This window comes from Sander vitreus, chromosome 5, assembly GCF_031162955.1.
Source record: "Sander vitreus isolate 19-12246 chromosome 5, sanVit1, whole genome shotgun sequence".
Classification (NCBI taxonomy): Eukaryota; Metazoa; Chordata; class Actinopteri; order Perciformes; family Percidae; genus Sander; species Sander vitreus.
This window is the reverse complement of record NC_135859.1, coordinates 12,567,869-12,584,196: the sequence shown is the minus strand read 5'-3', so window position 1 is coordinate 12,584,196 and position 16,328 is coordinate 12,567,869. Positions and strand designations below refer to the sequence as shown.

General features: G+C 39.5%; 1 protein-coding gene across 1 annotated transcript in view; it reads right to left on the bottom strand.

Annotated features, from left to right (window-relative positions):
- c5 (complement component 5) overlaps positions 1-12,020 on the bottom strand; it is a 35,655-nt gene extending 23,635 nt beyond the window's left edge. Inside the window, exons 1-13 of the mRNA XM_078249688.1 lie at positions 11,953-12,020; positions 10,583-10,778; positions 10,133-10,286; positions 6,180-6,250; positions 5,991-6,088; positions 5,623-5,705; positions 5,453-5,543; positions 5,252-5,360; positions 3,450-3,582; positions 2,255-2,370; positions 1,975-2,163; positions 1,372-1,575; positions 1,068-1,280 (exon numbers count right to left, since the gene is read on the bottom strand). Coding sequence (XP_078105814.1) covers positions 1,068-1,280; positions 1,372-1,575; positions 1,975-2,163; positions 2,255-2,370; positions 3,450-3,582; positions 5,252-5,360; positions 5,453-5,543; positions 5,623-5,705; positions 5,991-6,088; positions 6,180-6,250; positions 10,133-10,286; positions 10,583-10,778; positions 11,953-12,020 — 1,725 coding nt within the window. The remainder of the gene's footprint in view (positions 1-1,067; positions 1,281-1,371; positions 1,576-1,974; positions 2,164-2,254; positions 2,371-3,449; positions 3,583-5,251; positions 5,361-5,452; positions 5,544-5,622; positions 5,706-5,990; positions 6,089-6,179; positions 6,251-10,132; positions 10,287-10,582; positions 10,779-11,952) is intronic.
- Between the last annotated feature and the right edge of the window lie 4,308 nt (positions 12,021-16,328).

Here is a 16,328-nt window from a genome sequence, read left to right as displayed (position 1 = left end):
GCGCCCAAACAGGGGAATTACAACCTCCATGTCCGTCACGTGATGCCATCGGGGCCCAAAAAGACTTTTTCCCATTAACTAACATGATAGAGACATTTGTAAATCAGTAGATACGTTTTTTTGAGTGTCACAAATCCTGCGAAATGACTTATTTCACTATCAGAAATGTATCCATTCAGTACGATAATATTTGGAAAGTCTAGAAGAGCTGCACAATTAAATCATTTAATCCACATTCAAGTTAGCAGGAGTACTAAAGCGAAGTAACCGGCTTGGCCAGCGGAGGTCTCTAGCGGTGAGTTTTAACTTCTATCAAAGTCATTTTCTGGTAAGATAGGCATTAGTATTAAGTAAGTAAGTAATTCATGCAAGACTCTTGGTTTGTGCACTGCTATTTTGAAGCCTGGAGTTTGGCGATATGGCCGTCACCAGATTATTTTGAAACCGCACATGCTGATTTTTGGATGAGAGGGTGGATTTGGGGAGGAGTAAAGCGGCTAAGCCAATGTTGTCTATGGTTGCAATGGTGCTGCGCTAAGCTAAACGCTAACAAGGTAAAGTTGCCGATCTTCAACCGGCTAAAGCAAGTCATCCAGTAGAGATTTACCAGCGGGTAAATGCAGACCTCCAGGTACTGGCACCATTCATCTGCATCTACGCCAGTACTCAGAAAATCTGCAAACTTTCCCTTAAGTTACCAGCTAATGCTAGCTTTAACTAGCTAGCTTGGTTGGCAGAACACTAAACAAGACATTTTTAGGCGACCAAAATGTTACAATCAACTTTAATGAAGTGAAAACACACAGTGAGAGGGTCAAAGTTTAAGACATACCACCAAAAACAAGTTCACGGCTATTTTAATATATACAGGGCCATGGATACGCATTGCTAAGCCTCTGTCCTGATTAACAGGTCAGCATGTAGCCACGCCCCCCTGGGACCAAAATTGTCTATATGTAGTTAAGAAGACTTGAAACTAGCGATTAATACCATAAACTCGTTATGAAAATGTTTGTTGAGGTAATAAATCAAGTGAGTAACAGAATAAAATACTTGTCTTGTTGTACCTTGAGTCCGTTGACACACTTGTCGCTGACGTCCAGCCAGACGGAGTCAGCCACCAGCTCGGACGTCCCCTCTCCGTACACGATGTAGTAGACCAGCAGTCTGATGGACGGGACCATGGCGGTCGTCACCTCAAAGCCCAGAGTATGTTTGTTATCGCCGCTGTGGACGAACTTATGACTGTTGAAATGCACCACATTCCCTTTAGAGAGCACCTGAGGGGACACAGGAGTGATCATTAGTGTTCATCAGTAACTATGGCAACAGGACAACACAGACGACGTGCATGATCAGATGTCTCCTCACCAGGTAGCTGAGAGCTCTGATGTGCACGTAGGAGGGCATGGCCGAGTACACCTTGATGTTGGAGTATTGTCCCACCTCCAGGCCTTGGCTGGGCAGCGGGGGGTCAATGTACAGGTAACGCTGGTTCGGGGAGTGATAGGACACCGCCTCCAGAGTCAGACTGGCCTGACTGGCTGCTGGGAGGGTGGGGTCTTCCGTCTCAAACTGACAAGTAAACAACAACAAAAACAACAAGTTAACAACACGTAAACATAAATGTGTAAACAAGTAAACAAAAAAAACAAACATCATGAAGAAGACAAATAAACAACAAGAACTACAACACGGAAACAATTGTTTAAAAAAAAAAGTGAAAAGTTAACTTTCACAATTAAAAACAACAAGCAAGCAATAACATGGTGACACATGTAAACATCAAGTAAAGAACAACACATAAACAAGTAAATAACAGCAAGTAAAGAAAAGTATTGTAAACAACAAGAGGTAAACAGGAAGAAGACGAGTAAACAACTGCAAGTAAACAGCAACAAAAATAAAAAGTAAACAAAACATAAATAACATGAAAACGAATAATCAACAGAAAGACGGCTTCCTCCTCTTCACCTTTAGCACTGCTCGGACTGCTTCTTTCGGTATGTTGTATATGAAGATAGCGAGGCCGTCTGATTGGCTGTTGGAGCTGTCGGGATTCGAGGTGACCACGCTCTCCATCCCCTGTTTGAACAGCTGTTGCTCCACCATACGAACCAACATCCGGTTCACCGGTTTGTCCAGGTGATCCTTCACCAGCACCTGCATAGATATCATGAAATCACTAAATGAAAGTTAATTCCTGACCAAGCTACAGTTGAACAGGTGTGAGCGTGACGGTGCAGATACACACCTGGATGTTATAAGGAAGTCCAGGTTTGATGAAGGGGGGCGTGGACACGAGGCTCAGCCTGTAAGGTGATTTAACAAACTTCACTGCAGCAAACTCCGCCTCCTGAGTGATCCCACCTGAGAGACAGAGAGGAGTGTGGTGAGCATAGACAGTAAAAGAAATTGACAGTGGCGCCATAGACTTCAATGGAGACCAGTGAAGTGAAGCATTGCCTGTATAATTTCCCCATCCCCCGTGAATATAGGTATACCTCATTACCCCTACTTCATTATTTAACAACATAAACTTTTCTTAAAATATCCTATTTGTTCGTGGATAAATGTTATAAATGTATTTCCAATCCATCAAAATGTTGCTGAAATATTTTGTTCTGATGCTTTCATGGACTCTCTATGGGCTTCTCCCTTGACTGTATGCCTCCACGTCCCCCCGATTGCCTGCAAGCTTCTCCTGACTATACGTCAATTTCTCTACTGTGCGACAGAAAGTCGCATGGTCATGACACAATTGTTACCCTTTTTTTACAAAAATGGCTGCTACGGGGCCATAACGTGAGATACAAAGTAATGGAGCCTTTTATACATTGTTGTGTTTCTTTAGAAATAAACAATGGACAAATAGAGTCTTTAAACTCTTCAGATGTAAAGTTATTCACTGTCAAAGTGACGCCAAAATGAATGGGAGCCAATGGAATGCTAGCAGAAGTTGATGGCTTGTTAGCCTCAGAATCTCCCCATAGGATGTACGCTTTCCGGATGCTCGCTTACCCCCTTGGTGGTGAGGAGGGGGAGCACCTGTGAGTGTAAACATGATATCCTGTCATTATGCGACAAAAGCGGTATTCGAAACCGCCTACTACTGTATACCACCAGTACGTACTGATTTGGCAAAAATATAGCATGCAGTATGTAAACAAAATATAGTATGCCAAAAATACCCAGATGTTGTACTGATTCGGAAAAAAACTCCAGCATGCATTGGACCAAAGTGCTGAAACCGTCTCAACAACTTGTTTACTTCAGCTGCATACTGCAAAATAAAATTGATTTTACAGTTTCATACTGCATACTACTGACAAATGCAGTATGCAGTATACACACTGCGTTCCTCGGTAGTATGTAAGTTCTTAATACAGCCAAAGTCTTTATCTTGTAATGTCATCTTTAAGACCGGGATGAAGGTGAAATGTGTGTACCTGTGTTCTCCTGAAGCAGGACAGCGATGTACAGGTACATCCCCATCAGACTGTTGAGGTCTTTTGGTCCGTCGTGTTTGGACAGGACCTCCTCCATGTTCACAGTCACGTCCACTTCACCTGTCAGGGACAACTGAAAGACACAAAAACTGCTGACAACAAAACGTAAAACTATATACATGCTGTTTTTGAGGAGTGAATAAGCAGTGAAATCAATGTTTTATTATCACAAAATCTAGTGCTCAGTATTAAACCTTACTATATTTCTTTGTTAACACTGACTGAAATCTGACGGCTGCATCAAATATCAGAAAGTGTCAAATATCACAGTAGTCCTTATATTTTGGCCGAAACTGTTGCACGTTTAACAATAAATCCATCCTCACCTTTACACTTTTCTTAATTACATGTGTAACTAAAATTTTCATAAAGGTTTGATTTTCTGCGTTTTTTCGCATCCATGAAAACAAGCGACAACTCAGAGCCACTCTTTAAAGGATAATATTATATCCCACACTTTTGCCTGAAAAATCCGAACTTTGATAATATTTCTTAAAAACAATGCGGAAAAAGGTTGCATGTAATTTTTCTTTTGGTCCCGATTGTCTTTATTGTCTTTTCTTCAGGCTGCCTTCAATCCTGACAAGATTATTATTCAAAATTAGAATTCTAAAAAGACAAACTAGATAAACATTTTTATAAACTATTCTTTTCTCACTCTTACTGTGATTGTTGGTAGAAACAGGTTTTTTTTTAAAGATGAGAAAAGTAAAAAGTGGAATTCGTTTATATTCCTCTATTCTGGATCTTCTGAGCTAGTAAGCTAACGTTACACTGAAAATGGCACATTTTTCAAGAAAATTTGGATTGTGCAACAAGGCAGGCCTGCTTGGTTCTTTCGAGGAATGATTGTAAAGATCCACAAAGAATATGTTTACGGCATTTACTATCTAACTGACACATTTTGGGACTGTTGGCAGGGATTGCAAAATACACACGGCAATACACTGGTAAGAGCAAATTAGAGTTAACCATGTATCCAGCTAATTCATATAGCTCACATTACTGTATTGTGTAAATAGTTAATTTTTTTTTTAAAGATTAGTTTTTGGGGTTTTTCCCTTTATTATGTAGTGACAGTGGATAGACATGAAAGGGGAAGAGGGATGACATGCAGCAGAGTCAGATTTGAACCCTGTGCTGCTGCAAGACTCAGCCAACATGGGGCAAACGCGCTTACTGGGTGAGCTAGAGGCCACCCCTGAATGGTTAATTTAATTTAATATTGTATGTGGCATTTTCGAGACTATTTTGCAGCGCCACGATGGCTGCGTACGGAGTTTAGCGCCGCCCAAGACGATTGTGATTGGTTTAAGGAAATGCCAACCAGAAATGAAATCCAGGAGTGTAGTGAAGGGGCCAGATCTTCTCTGCAGTGCTGTGGAAATAGATCTGGCAATGCAAGACTAATATTCCTCAAACTATGATATCAAAATAGAAGTTGGAGAATTGTACTGAAATTTAGGTATTGTATTCAGGGGCATAGCACAACATTCTGGGCTCTGTAGAAAGGCATTTTCTATGGGCCCCTCCCCGCATCCACAGCTATTCATTCTAGCATCGTTTTGAGCCCTCCTCACATGAGGGCCCTGGGTACTCAGTCCCCTTTTTCCCCCCAGTCCAACGCCCCTGATTGTATTGAAAACTCTCAGTTTAGTGCAGATCAGTGAGTTGTTGGTGTGTATATTAACACTTTATATTAACAGCGTTTCTTGCTGTATATCAGTTTTAATGTCTCTTACTCTCTCTCTGGTGACAGAGTTGGGGATGATAACCGGAGGATTCTTTCCGCTAACGTAGCCGTAGCGCAGAAACACTTCTCCTTCAGCCACCGGAGCACCGTGATTATACCTGAGGGACACACATGTTTGGTCTCATTCACAGCTAAAAAATATATATTAATAATTTCACTGAAATTTGACACATGACACGTGTTTCTTCACCTGGCTGAGACCTTGAAGTAGAAACGGTTGAAGCTTCCGTAGCTAATGTAGTTAGCTTTTGGTTCTACAAGGATGTAGCAACTGGGAAGAACTGACACAGAACAGTCAATAATTTACATTTTACACTTTCACATATATCTGATATCTGAGTAGTTTTCTTGTGTAGTTACCATATTCTTTCACTTCAAAGTCTGCTTTCGCTGTTGTTGTGAAATCATCAGAGTAAGACGCTTCAATGGACCAAATCCCCAACCTGAAATCACATTAACAACATTACAAACAACCTGGAATCACATGAACAATGCTACATACAAACAACCTGGAATCACATGAACAATGCTACATACAACCTGGAATCACATTAACAACATTACAACCTGGAATCACATTAACGATGTAGCAAAGCCTGGAATCACATTAACAATATAAACATCCTGGAATCACATTTGTGACATTACAAACAGCCTGGAATCAGAATGTGTATAGATTTTATTTTGCAGCTTGTAGTAGCTATAGGTTTGGTTTTTTAGGGTCTTACTTTGGTTTAATGGGGATCTTGAATGGGTTTTGCATTGATGGGATTCCATTGTTGATATCAAACATCTCCACAATGTCCACTGTGGATTGATCCGGGTCCTGTGGGGGACAAGTTCACTGATCTGAGATAACATAAACATGTCGTGATGTGTTGCTACTCCCTGCTAGACCTGCAGGTCATTACACCCACCTTAAAGGTCAGAAACACGCTGCGATTGGCCGGCCTCAGCTCCTGGTTCAGGGAGAACGCCCTCACTTTAACTGGACAGACAGACAGACACACACACACACACACACACACACACACACACACACACACACACACACACACACACACACACATTGTAAAGAGATTTTACTTTATTTTTTAAAGGTTTACTGTTAATGTGTGAGAATGTTTTATGTTTAGTTTCTTACATGTATACACTGTATACCAGTGATACTCAACTTACAGAAAGGCTGCCGGGTGGCCCACAGACTAATTTACAATGAAAATACAGTAAATGTATTCACACTAAGAATTCTTTTTTGTACTTTGAATGTAAGTAAGGTGCCAGAGTGCATACAAAAAAGCATTATTACATTATTATAGAGCTTGCTGTGAAAAGGTGCCAGGGGAGGATCCCTCAACAGAGGTCCCAGCTAAGCCCCGAATGTCCTGCTGTGACTGAAATTTGCAAGATGAGCGAGGACAGCAAACATCCAAAGGTTGAAAACAAAATGGACGGATGAATTTGCCTTTATGTTGTTTGTTTAACTGGCCCCTGGCTTCCTGTCATTTAGCAAACGTGGCCACCACGTTGAATTTATGTCAAAAACAGGATCTAGAATTACAATTTGAATTTGAATTAAAGGAAGCAGAATTGCAATTCAATAAAAATTCAAAGAAATTCATATGCATAATTTCAGTTAAGTGTTTAACAATGGAGCTTTACAATATATGTCAGATATGATTGCATTACATATTCTATAAATGATATTAGTTTGAACTACTTGTACAGATTACATTAACAGGAAATGTTTTCCCCCAGCAATGAATGTTAAAAGCTCTAGTCACAGAACAAATAATTAACTTTGATTTATTGTAATTGTAATTTTGTGGAACATGATGGAACATGACTCCATTTCCCAGAATGCTTTACTTTAACCAAGTATTTAAAATGGTTGCCAAACAATTTGAGGTGGACATTTGTTTGAAAGCTTCTTTTCTGCACAATTTAATGGTCAACACTGGACTTTTAAAGTTTCAGAAGTCCCTTACAACTTCAGATTACAAACATTTATAGATTTGACACCTGTAATAACAGCGACATGGAAAATAAAAGCAGGCCTAAAAGGTCATCTGTACTAGTTCATTTTGAAGAACCACTTCCAACACAAACACCTGGAAACCACAGAGCCATATGCAAGCACTGCAGTGCTCCAGTCTGTGGCTCCATCAAAGCTACTTCAAATTTCAAAAGGCATCTACAAGTAAGTTAACAGACAAACCATCTCTCGATGGTATTATGCTACTATCAGTATTGGGGTCACTACTCAAGAACGTGTAATACACATTATTCACTTTCAAAAAAAACAACCATAATGCATTACCTAACTTGTTATTCTCTATGGATAGTCACTCATTACTCTACTCAACATTACTGTACACAGCAAGAGCCTGGCATATAGCTCATAAAGGGCTTAAACACACCTTCAACTCACAACACAACAGTAACATTAATGTGTTACATTACTCAGTTACAGCCAAATGTGATTATATTATGGCATTACTTCATAAAGAGTTACCTCCAACACTGGATATCATATGTGTTTAAAAGCATGCAAGGACACTTTTTAACTTATTACTTATTGTAAATCAAGAAAACAATTCTTGTCAATTGTGGAATTAATAGAAATATTTGTTTTCTTAAAGAGTGATCTATTTTTTGGAACAAAATGTATGCAGGGTTGAGGAGTGACTAATTACGTGTAATGAAATTATGTTATTAAATTACAAAATGAATGTAATTGTATTTAGTTGTATTACTGAAGTAAAATGTGTAATTCAATTAGTTACTAATCAAATTAAAAGGAAATTGATTTGCATTGATAAAGTAATCCAAATAAAGTAATCCAAACCACATTTATAATGGGTAACTTATGAGAATAAGCAATTACATTTCCAAAGTAACCTTCCTAACACTGAATGTATGTGGGATTCAACACATTCTTTCTGTTGTGTGAATGTGTGGAATTTATTTGAATTTCCATGAATTTAATTCCACTTCCTGTCATTCCAATTCCAATTCAAATTCAACTTCCTGTGGGGCGGAGTCAATTCAATTCAAATTCAAATTCATTAATTAAATGGAGGCCAATTCTGAAATTCTGAATTTTGCACAAGCCTGCTGCTATATACTATATTTGACATAGGACTATAGTGCCGCTTGCCTGTTTGTTTTGGCTCTGATGAATTTGTACTTGAGTAGGTAAGTAGATGTAGTTATACCATGGTCTGGGTGAATACTCGATTCTGATTGGCTGCAGGGTGTCCATAAAAAAGTGATGTAGGACATCTGCTACAGGAGTTCTGAAGAAACTGACTGTTAACTGTTAACTGTCTAAATTAATGCGCTACATTAAATCAAAAAGGAAATGTGGATCTGTTATTTCCAACTCGTCCTCTGAACACCACAGGATGGCGCTAACACACAAGCTGCAAGAAGTAAGTTACTTGTGACTAAGTGACTTTGTTTCACAGAGAATAACGTTATCTCATATCCCATTCACTGTTCAGGTTGCTCGCTACTTCAGGCTGCGCCGCTGCGGCCGACAGTAACGTTACACAGCGCAGATGAAATTGTTCGTGAAAGTGGTTATATTTTGTGGGGACAATGACATGGCTGGATAGCTAGCTTGTCTTGTTGTTCAACATACTGTCAAATTATTTTTACTGTACAACTGTACACAATGTTATTGACTTTGGATCTTGCTAGCATAGTGTTAGTTTTCTGGCTCATAGCTAAACTGAAGGGTTCTATCATCTGAGCAGACTATAAATATCTCCGGTTGCTAAGGTTGGCAAGTCGTATCCATTGACATATATAAAATGGACCAACAGATCCCGTTGCTCTGGACGGAGACCAGTGAAGGATATTAGAAGCACATTTCAGGTGATGGCTGAGCGTTACTGCGCAGCCTCCAATTGAGAGAGACGACGTAAATGTGACGTGAGCAACCTGTATGAAAGTTGTAAGGCTTCTGGTAGCTGTGCCGAGAGAAATCTCAATCATTCCCAATCTTGCAGAGACGGAGAGCGTAGGTATATGTAAGGAGATAACATAGGCACAGGCTAATTATTGCTAACTAAAATGCTAGCTAACATTAGTAATTAAACATAAACAGCAACTGTAAATTGAAACTGCCTGCGAGCTTCTCCTGTACTATACAGTAATTCCTCTACTATGCGACAGTAAGTCGCGTGGTTATGACACATGTTGTTAGCCTATTTTTACAAAAACATCTACTACGGAGCCATAACATGAGATACAAGGTAATGGAGCCTTTTATACATTGTCGTGTTTCTTTAGAAATAAACAATGGACAAATAGAGTCTTTAAATGCTTCAGATGTAAAGTTATTCGCTGTCAAAGTGGCGCCAAAATGAATGGCAGTCAATGGAATGCTAACGGGAGGTGATGGCTTGGTAGCATCAAAATGGCGCCATAGGAGCTACGCGTTCCGGGGAGAGGCTTACCCCCTTGGTCGTATCTAAGGTCCTTCCTATTTCCTGGGGGAGTGAACAACGTTTGCATTGCATAAGAACCTGATGGATGGGAATGATTGTTCCAGGTTTTAGTCAAACCGTCAGGTGTAACCAGAGAAACAGAGTTATTGTTTGGATAAACTTTAGATTTTGATTGTAAAACTGATTAAACTAATGTTTTAAAAATGTTATTTGGCAAGTGACCATGGTATAAGCGGGTGAATGCCCTTCAAGGTGTCCATTGTCAGGTATTAATGGACGACGGCGAGGCATGAACCGTCCGATGCGCAGCGGGGATTAACCCTTACTTACATTCCACCACAGACAAACAGTGATTCAACACTGGTGTGCAGTGGATTGTGGGACTCTTCTGTTATGTGGTTTTAAACTCTCACCGCTCTGATGGGGGGTGTACAGCGGTTTGTCTGTCTGGATAAACAGGAAGCCGTTGGTGCGGCTGATGGACACAGACACGTGCTGGTTGATCACCGTTGATTGGACGTGCAGAATCACATGACTCACACTCTTATCCAGCTGACCTGGGTGCAGCTGGAGAGACAAACAGAAAGAGTTGATTAAAACCTCATCCTACGACTAGAAGGGCACTTCTAGCAGACCTCCGCCATGGCCATGCCCTATCGCAAAATGTTAATAAAAGTGAAAAATAATTTGTGTATCCGCCCAGTGATTTGGATCTAAATGGGTACTTCCTTGGCCCATGCTACACCCTTCTACCGAGTTTCATGAAAATTAGTAGTTTTTCCATAATCCTGCTGACAAAAAAGAAAGTGAACCAAAAACATGAGTTCTGATAACTTTCAGCTCTGTGCATCATTAGGTCTAACCTGGACTTTGACGGTGGCCTGGTATTTGTTCAGGGTGTTAAGGGTCACGACTTCCCTAGCCAAAACCACATGATTTGGAGCCATGGAGGTCTTCAAGAACACATAGACCGTCTCATCAGTCTCAAAACCAAACAACTGCAGCAACACCGTCTCCACAGCATCCAGACGCCATGAGAGAGGAGCTGTAATCAGATACCTGAGGGAGGAGAACACACCTGGACTTCATTCATGTGATCAAACAGGAGACAGTCAGGAATCGTTCATTACACTAAAGCTATAGTGCATAGTTTCTGTCGCCCCCATGAGTAATTCTAGGTAATGACAACAAAACTCGGTGCGTCCACATGTCACCCCTTCTCCACGCAGTTTCTAGTCAACAAGGGGGACACGGAGGATTAAAAAAACATGAAGGACTCTTCAGAAGAGGTAATTATCTTCACTCAAGTTTCTGTGTGCGAAAGTCGCCGCACGACACAATCTTCTGAACGTAGCCATATTGAGAAATACAGAGAGAGTTGTGTGGAGCCGATAGCCTTAATTAGCTTTGTAGCAACTCATATGGCAATGGCTTGAATGTAACAGACGTTCATTAATATCAAAAAGTTAAGCACTAAAGCTTTAATCTAATCAAAGTGCAGTCACAGCAAGAAAGGCTCGAAATGGTCAGGCAGCACTTTGCGGAGACATATCACGTTACTTTGACAACGCCAAAGCATATAGGCTTACAACTGTGGGATTGGGACTTTTTATTTCACATTTTGTGATTTATTCTTGGCCATGAAGGTACTTTGGGGGCCGACTGCCTGATTTGAATTACTTCCAGGCTCCTGCCTCACAGAGTGGACAAGGAGTAATCATAACATGAGCTTTCCTCTGGCGCCACCTTCTGGACATACTGTCCTTATAAGGCTTGTTTTGCTTGGCCGATGTAAGACTGTGAACTACAAAAGGAGGTTTAATTTTCATCCCCTGACCCACACAAAGTCTGTTCACACTTCTGCTCTGCACCACCAACAAACAGATGTTTGATTAAGGTGGAGCTGTGTGGAGTACAGTGCAGGTGTATATTCTACAAAAACTGTTCATCTGACTTTTTCTGTTCTTTTTTAATATCTGCATGGTAGTACACTTGCAAGCAGATGTCTGCAAAGACTCACACAATTTCCATCATATAGACCCTGACAGAGACGTAGAAACATTTGAGCTAAAGCATCATGTATGCTTACCTGTTGGCAATAATTGAGAGTATTCTACACAAGCATATATATGACTAACAAAAACACAAACTGAACTACAAACAGTCCTAATGCACTCTAAAATTGTGACAAGATAATTAGGCAGTGAATAATAATAATAATAATAATACTCACGATCTGGAATCGGCCTCCGTCCTCCAACAGAGACAACACACACACATCAGGAGGACACATACCTTCATCCTGACAGTGAGGAGAGAACACACACGCACACGCTGACTAAGAAACTGAGTGACAGTGACAGAGAGTTAGATTTCATTAGTTATTTATTACCTCAACTATTGGCAAATACCTGTAAATTACCAGAAAACAGGACAGAGTAGGATCTTCTCTCTTTGTGTGTGTGTGTCAAAGGTGAGTTTACTCAGCCTGTGTTTTCTGATCTTACCCAACAGTGTTGACTCTGTTATCAGCTTATCAGTCAGTCGTCAAATCAGTACCCTGTTTTTTTTGTTTTCTCTTCACTCTGCAGTAAAAAACATAAATGATATGCATCAGGGACATTTTTAAGAACAGTTAGTACAGAACACTGCAGGTCTAACTACACTGACAGGCTGCAGAGTTCATTACAGCCACAATAAAAATAAAACTACATCCTGATGATTTATCTTAATAGCAGTGGAGCTAAAGTATGCCCCGAGGGTGGCGCTAGATGAAAAGATCACAGTCATCAACATTTAAAGAGTTCATCATCCTAGAGGTAAGGTGTGTAGTTTCTGTCGCCCCCATGAGGAATTCTACATGATTCAAGCCTTTGGTGATCGCGTACAACCCCCCACCCCCTCCTCGACACGGTTGCTAGTAGAGTTTATCCCGTCAAATCAAGGACGATAATGAACTCTTCAGAAGAGGTAATTATCTTGTAATTGTTATGTCCTCTTCGTTTCCAAAGCTGAACGCTGCTGTTGTGCTTTCTCAGGGGTGACCAAACACATCACTCAAAATTCTGCGCGCGAATGTCGCTGGACGACACCATTTTGTAAAAATAACCATACTGAGAAATACAGAGAGAGTTGTGTGGAGCCGATAGGCTTCATTAGCTTTGTAGCAACTCATTTGGCAATGGCTTGAATGTAACAGACGTATTTGTTTATTAAATTTGTTATTTTTTGGGCTCTGGGGGGCAGCAGAGAAAACTGTACACACATCTCACATATTATTAGCTTGATGCTAACATTTTTGCAAATATCTACCTTTTTCACATCCAGTAGACACTAAGCAACATGGTCATCATGCTTGTGTTCCTGTTAAAATAAAGTTAGAAAAACAAATTGAGATCATGTTGTGGGAGAAGTATTCACAACTTTTACTAAAGTAGCAATGACACAATTGAAAAATACTTTGTTAAAAGCAAAACTACAGATATTATTAGTAAAATGTACTTAAAGTATAAAATAAAAGTCCTCAGTATGCAGCCAAAATGGGCTGTCAGTTTTAAATTATTACATTTTAGATATTATATATTACACTATTATTATGCATTAACCGGCTGCAGAAGAGCACATTTAACTTATTTTATTTACTGCATAACAATGTCTTGTATTTTATAATTGTATATGTTCATTGGCCCTTCATTTACAGAACAAGGTAACCAGTAACTAAATAAATGTAGTGGACTGAAAAAGAATATTTTCCTCTGAGATGTAGTGAAGTAGAAGTATTAGTAGCATCAAATTAATATGCTTAAGTACAAATACCTCAAAAATGTACTTAGTTACTTTCCACCACTGGTGCCTACTGCGTGAAAGCTGTATGTATGTATAGTACACAGACTTACAGACATGTGCAGAGCAAAGGTTAAAGGTGAAGTAATACTTTATTAGGAGTATATAGGCTCAAATACAATGTCCTTTATAGAAGTCAACATACGGTACTTCATATACCAATACATGTCATATATGACCTTATACATATACAGAGATAAAGTGACAGTTGAATTATATTCTAGGCATAAAGTACATCTCATGTTTTTTTATTCACATTCTTTTCTTTGACAGTTTATTTACATCACATGAAGAGAAAAGTCCGAGCTAAAGGGACTCATCAACTCTTAGTTTCTCATTACTTAACAACATATTTATACAGAAATCAGGGAACAAATCATGTAGAAACATTTACAAGATTAGAAACTTAGATTCTAATATTTTCGACTGAACCTGCCTGAGACCTAATTTGGGTCTCAACCCATAGCTTACCAACAATAAACATGAACTAATATAATAATAATAATAATAATAATAATAATAAAATAACAACATATTTTAGGCTTTGTCAAATTTAATAAGTGATGAGCTTTTTTAAATGAATCTGCTGAGTTTGTAGTAGATTTACTGGTTGGTCAGTAAAAAGGCGCCAAAACTGTTCACTTCTGCTAACATATTAGCATGCAGCTTACATTGAGTCCCAAACGAAGATTGTTTTTAATATCATGTGTACATGAGATAAAAACAAATCTTTTTTGGACTTTGGTGCTTTGTACCATACTATTCCTAACATGGTGCAGCATCATGCATAGCACCACTCAAGCTAATGTAGAATACAAAAAATAGTACTTAAACCTCTTTGGAGTTAGTAGCCTATTACTCCACATAGTTTATGCTAAGTGTTAGCATTAAGCTGACTATCACTTTTCATTTCAATTTTTCACAAGGTTTTCAATCACCAAGGTGTGTGCTAAAGTGCTAGCTTGGATGCTAATACAATTCAACATGTTAAAGTGAGAGCATGGCCCAATGATACTCAAAAGACGCAAACATTGACACAATTCTGTGCCCTTACTCAATATGGTGCAAGCTAACATTAAGCCCAGGTCACACCAGAAAGTGTCACAGCAAAGTTTATCATTGTGTTCTTCTGCAACAATGTTGTGTTATCTTGGTGACGTTGTGGCTACTTACTATATTACTAGCATGAACTTCTCACTGTGCGTAAACCAGGTTTGTACTATACTAACTATAAACAAAACAGGTAGTCGGCTACGATACTTTAGCTTTCCCCATTTTGGACTCTTTGGCGCTGCGTTCCCTCAAATGTCAGCTCTGTCAAGACAGTATGCTAATTATCATGAATTTGTGAATCAAAGTTCACCAAAGTCACCAAGATGTTTCTACAAACTTTTAAATACAGGTGTGACGGGCATTTTACCAAATACTTGCCAAAGTGTTGAGGCCTTGATATCCTTGAGTTATGAAGGCTGATTTGTCTGTACTACATACATGTTCACACCTGCAGTTGGTGAATATAAATCCTGACAGCTGTGTAGACACATAAACTATAGATTGCGCTTTAGCATCATGTATGCTTAGCTGTTAGCATGGGAATAACTGGATGTTTCTGTAAACTCATCAACACGACGATCTACCAGAAACTCAGAGGATTCCTGTGAAGGAGCCTCAGTGCTCAGACTGTAACGCCTCTTGGTTTTCAACACACACGCCTTTAACAGAGAACCATTTGCATGCAAACCAAAGCACGACATCATCTTCTCACAGATACATGATTTATACCGGAGTCACAGGCTGTAACACTGTGTCCCATCATGCAACTGTTTTATGAATCATTATCAGAGTGTCTCTTAAACTCTTAATTAAGAACTGTTTGTGTGTGTGTATATGCTTATCTAAGTGTGTCTGTTATCTAATAAATGTGTGTGTGTGTGTGTGTGTGTGTGTGTGTGTGTGTGTGTGCATGCATATAATGTACAAACATCCTCTGTCTGGATAGTGTTCAGTTTACTTCTGATCAATCTGATTTATTTGATGTTTAAAGAATGTAACTTGTCATCTAGCTAACAGCTGTCTAGGTGTTGAAGAGTTGAGTTTTCTTTGGAAATGATTACCCAGGTAGCTCAAATCCAAGTCCAACAGTGCCATGAATATGGTGCCAGTGATGGGGAAACAAAACTATCTGAAGCACCAAACCCCATTGAATCAATATGCTGAAAATTGATTTGAAGTGTTTTGGCAACATCTGCCGGCCTCACTGCTGTTTTGTTCAAGAAAGTCAACTGACAACTCAGCTTTTAAATATTTGTGGCAGATTGGAAAGCATATCCTCATTTGAGGTGATTTCTGGCATGTTGATACAAAGCATCAACACATTTTTGATGTAATACTTCTGTTCTGAACGGTCAATACTATGTATTGTGTTTCTAGCGTAACACTATCTGAAAACGACTGGTCCTGCATGATGATTTGCCAAAATCAGCCAAAGTAACCTGGTCTGATTTCATGTTCTGACTCTGGCCAAAAGCTGGAGTGAGAGCCACTAACAGGAGCCTCTTGTCAGAATTGGGCTACCAGAACACAGCCAAATGTGCTGACACTGAGCCGCAATTGGACCGATTCACCTGGCTAACAGAGTAACTTCCAGTCATGTTCTTCAATGATGGTGATACACCTTTCTGTCTTATTTTGTCCAAATATTTTTTAAGTTAAAAGATGTATCTGTTTATCTGTCTGTCTGTGGTGCGTCTGTCTGTCTACCCCCTA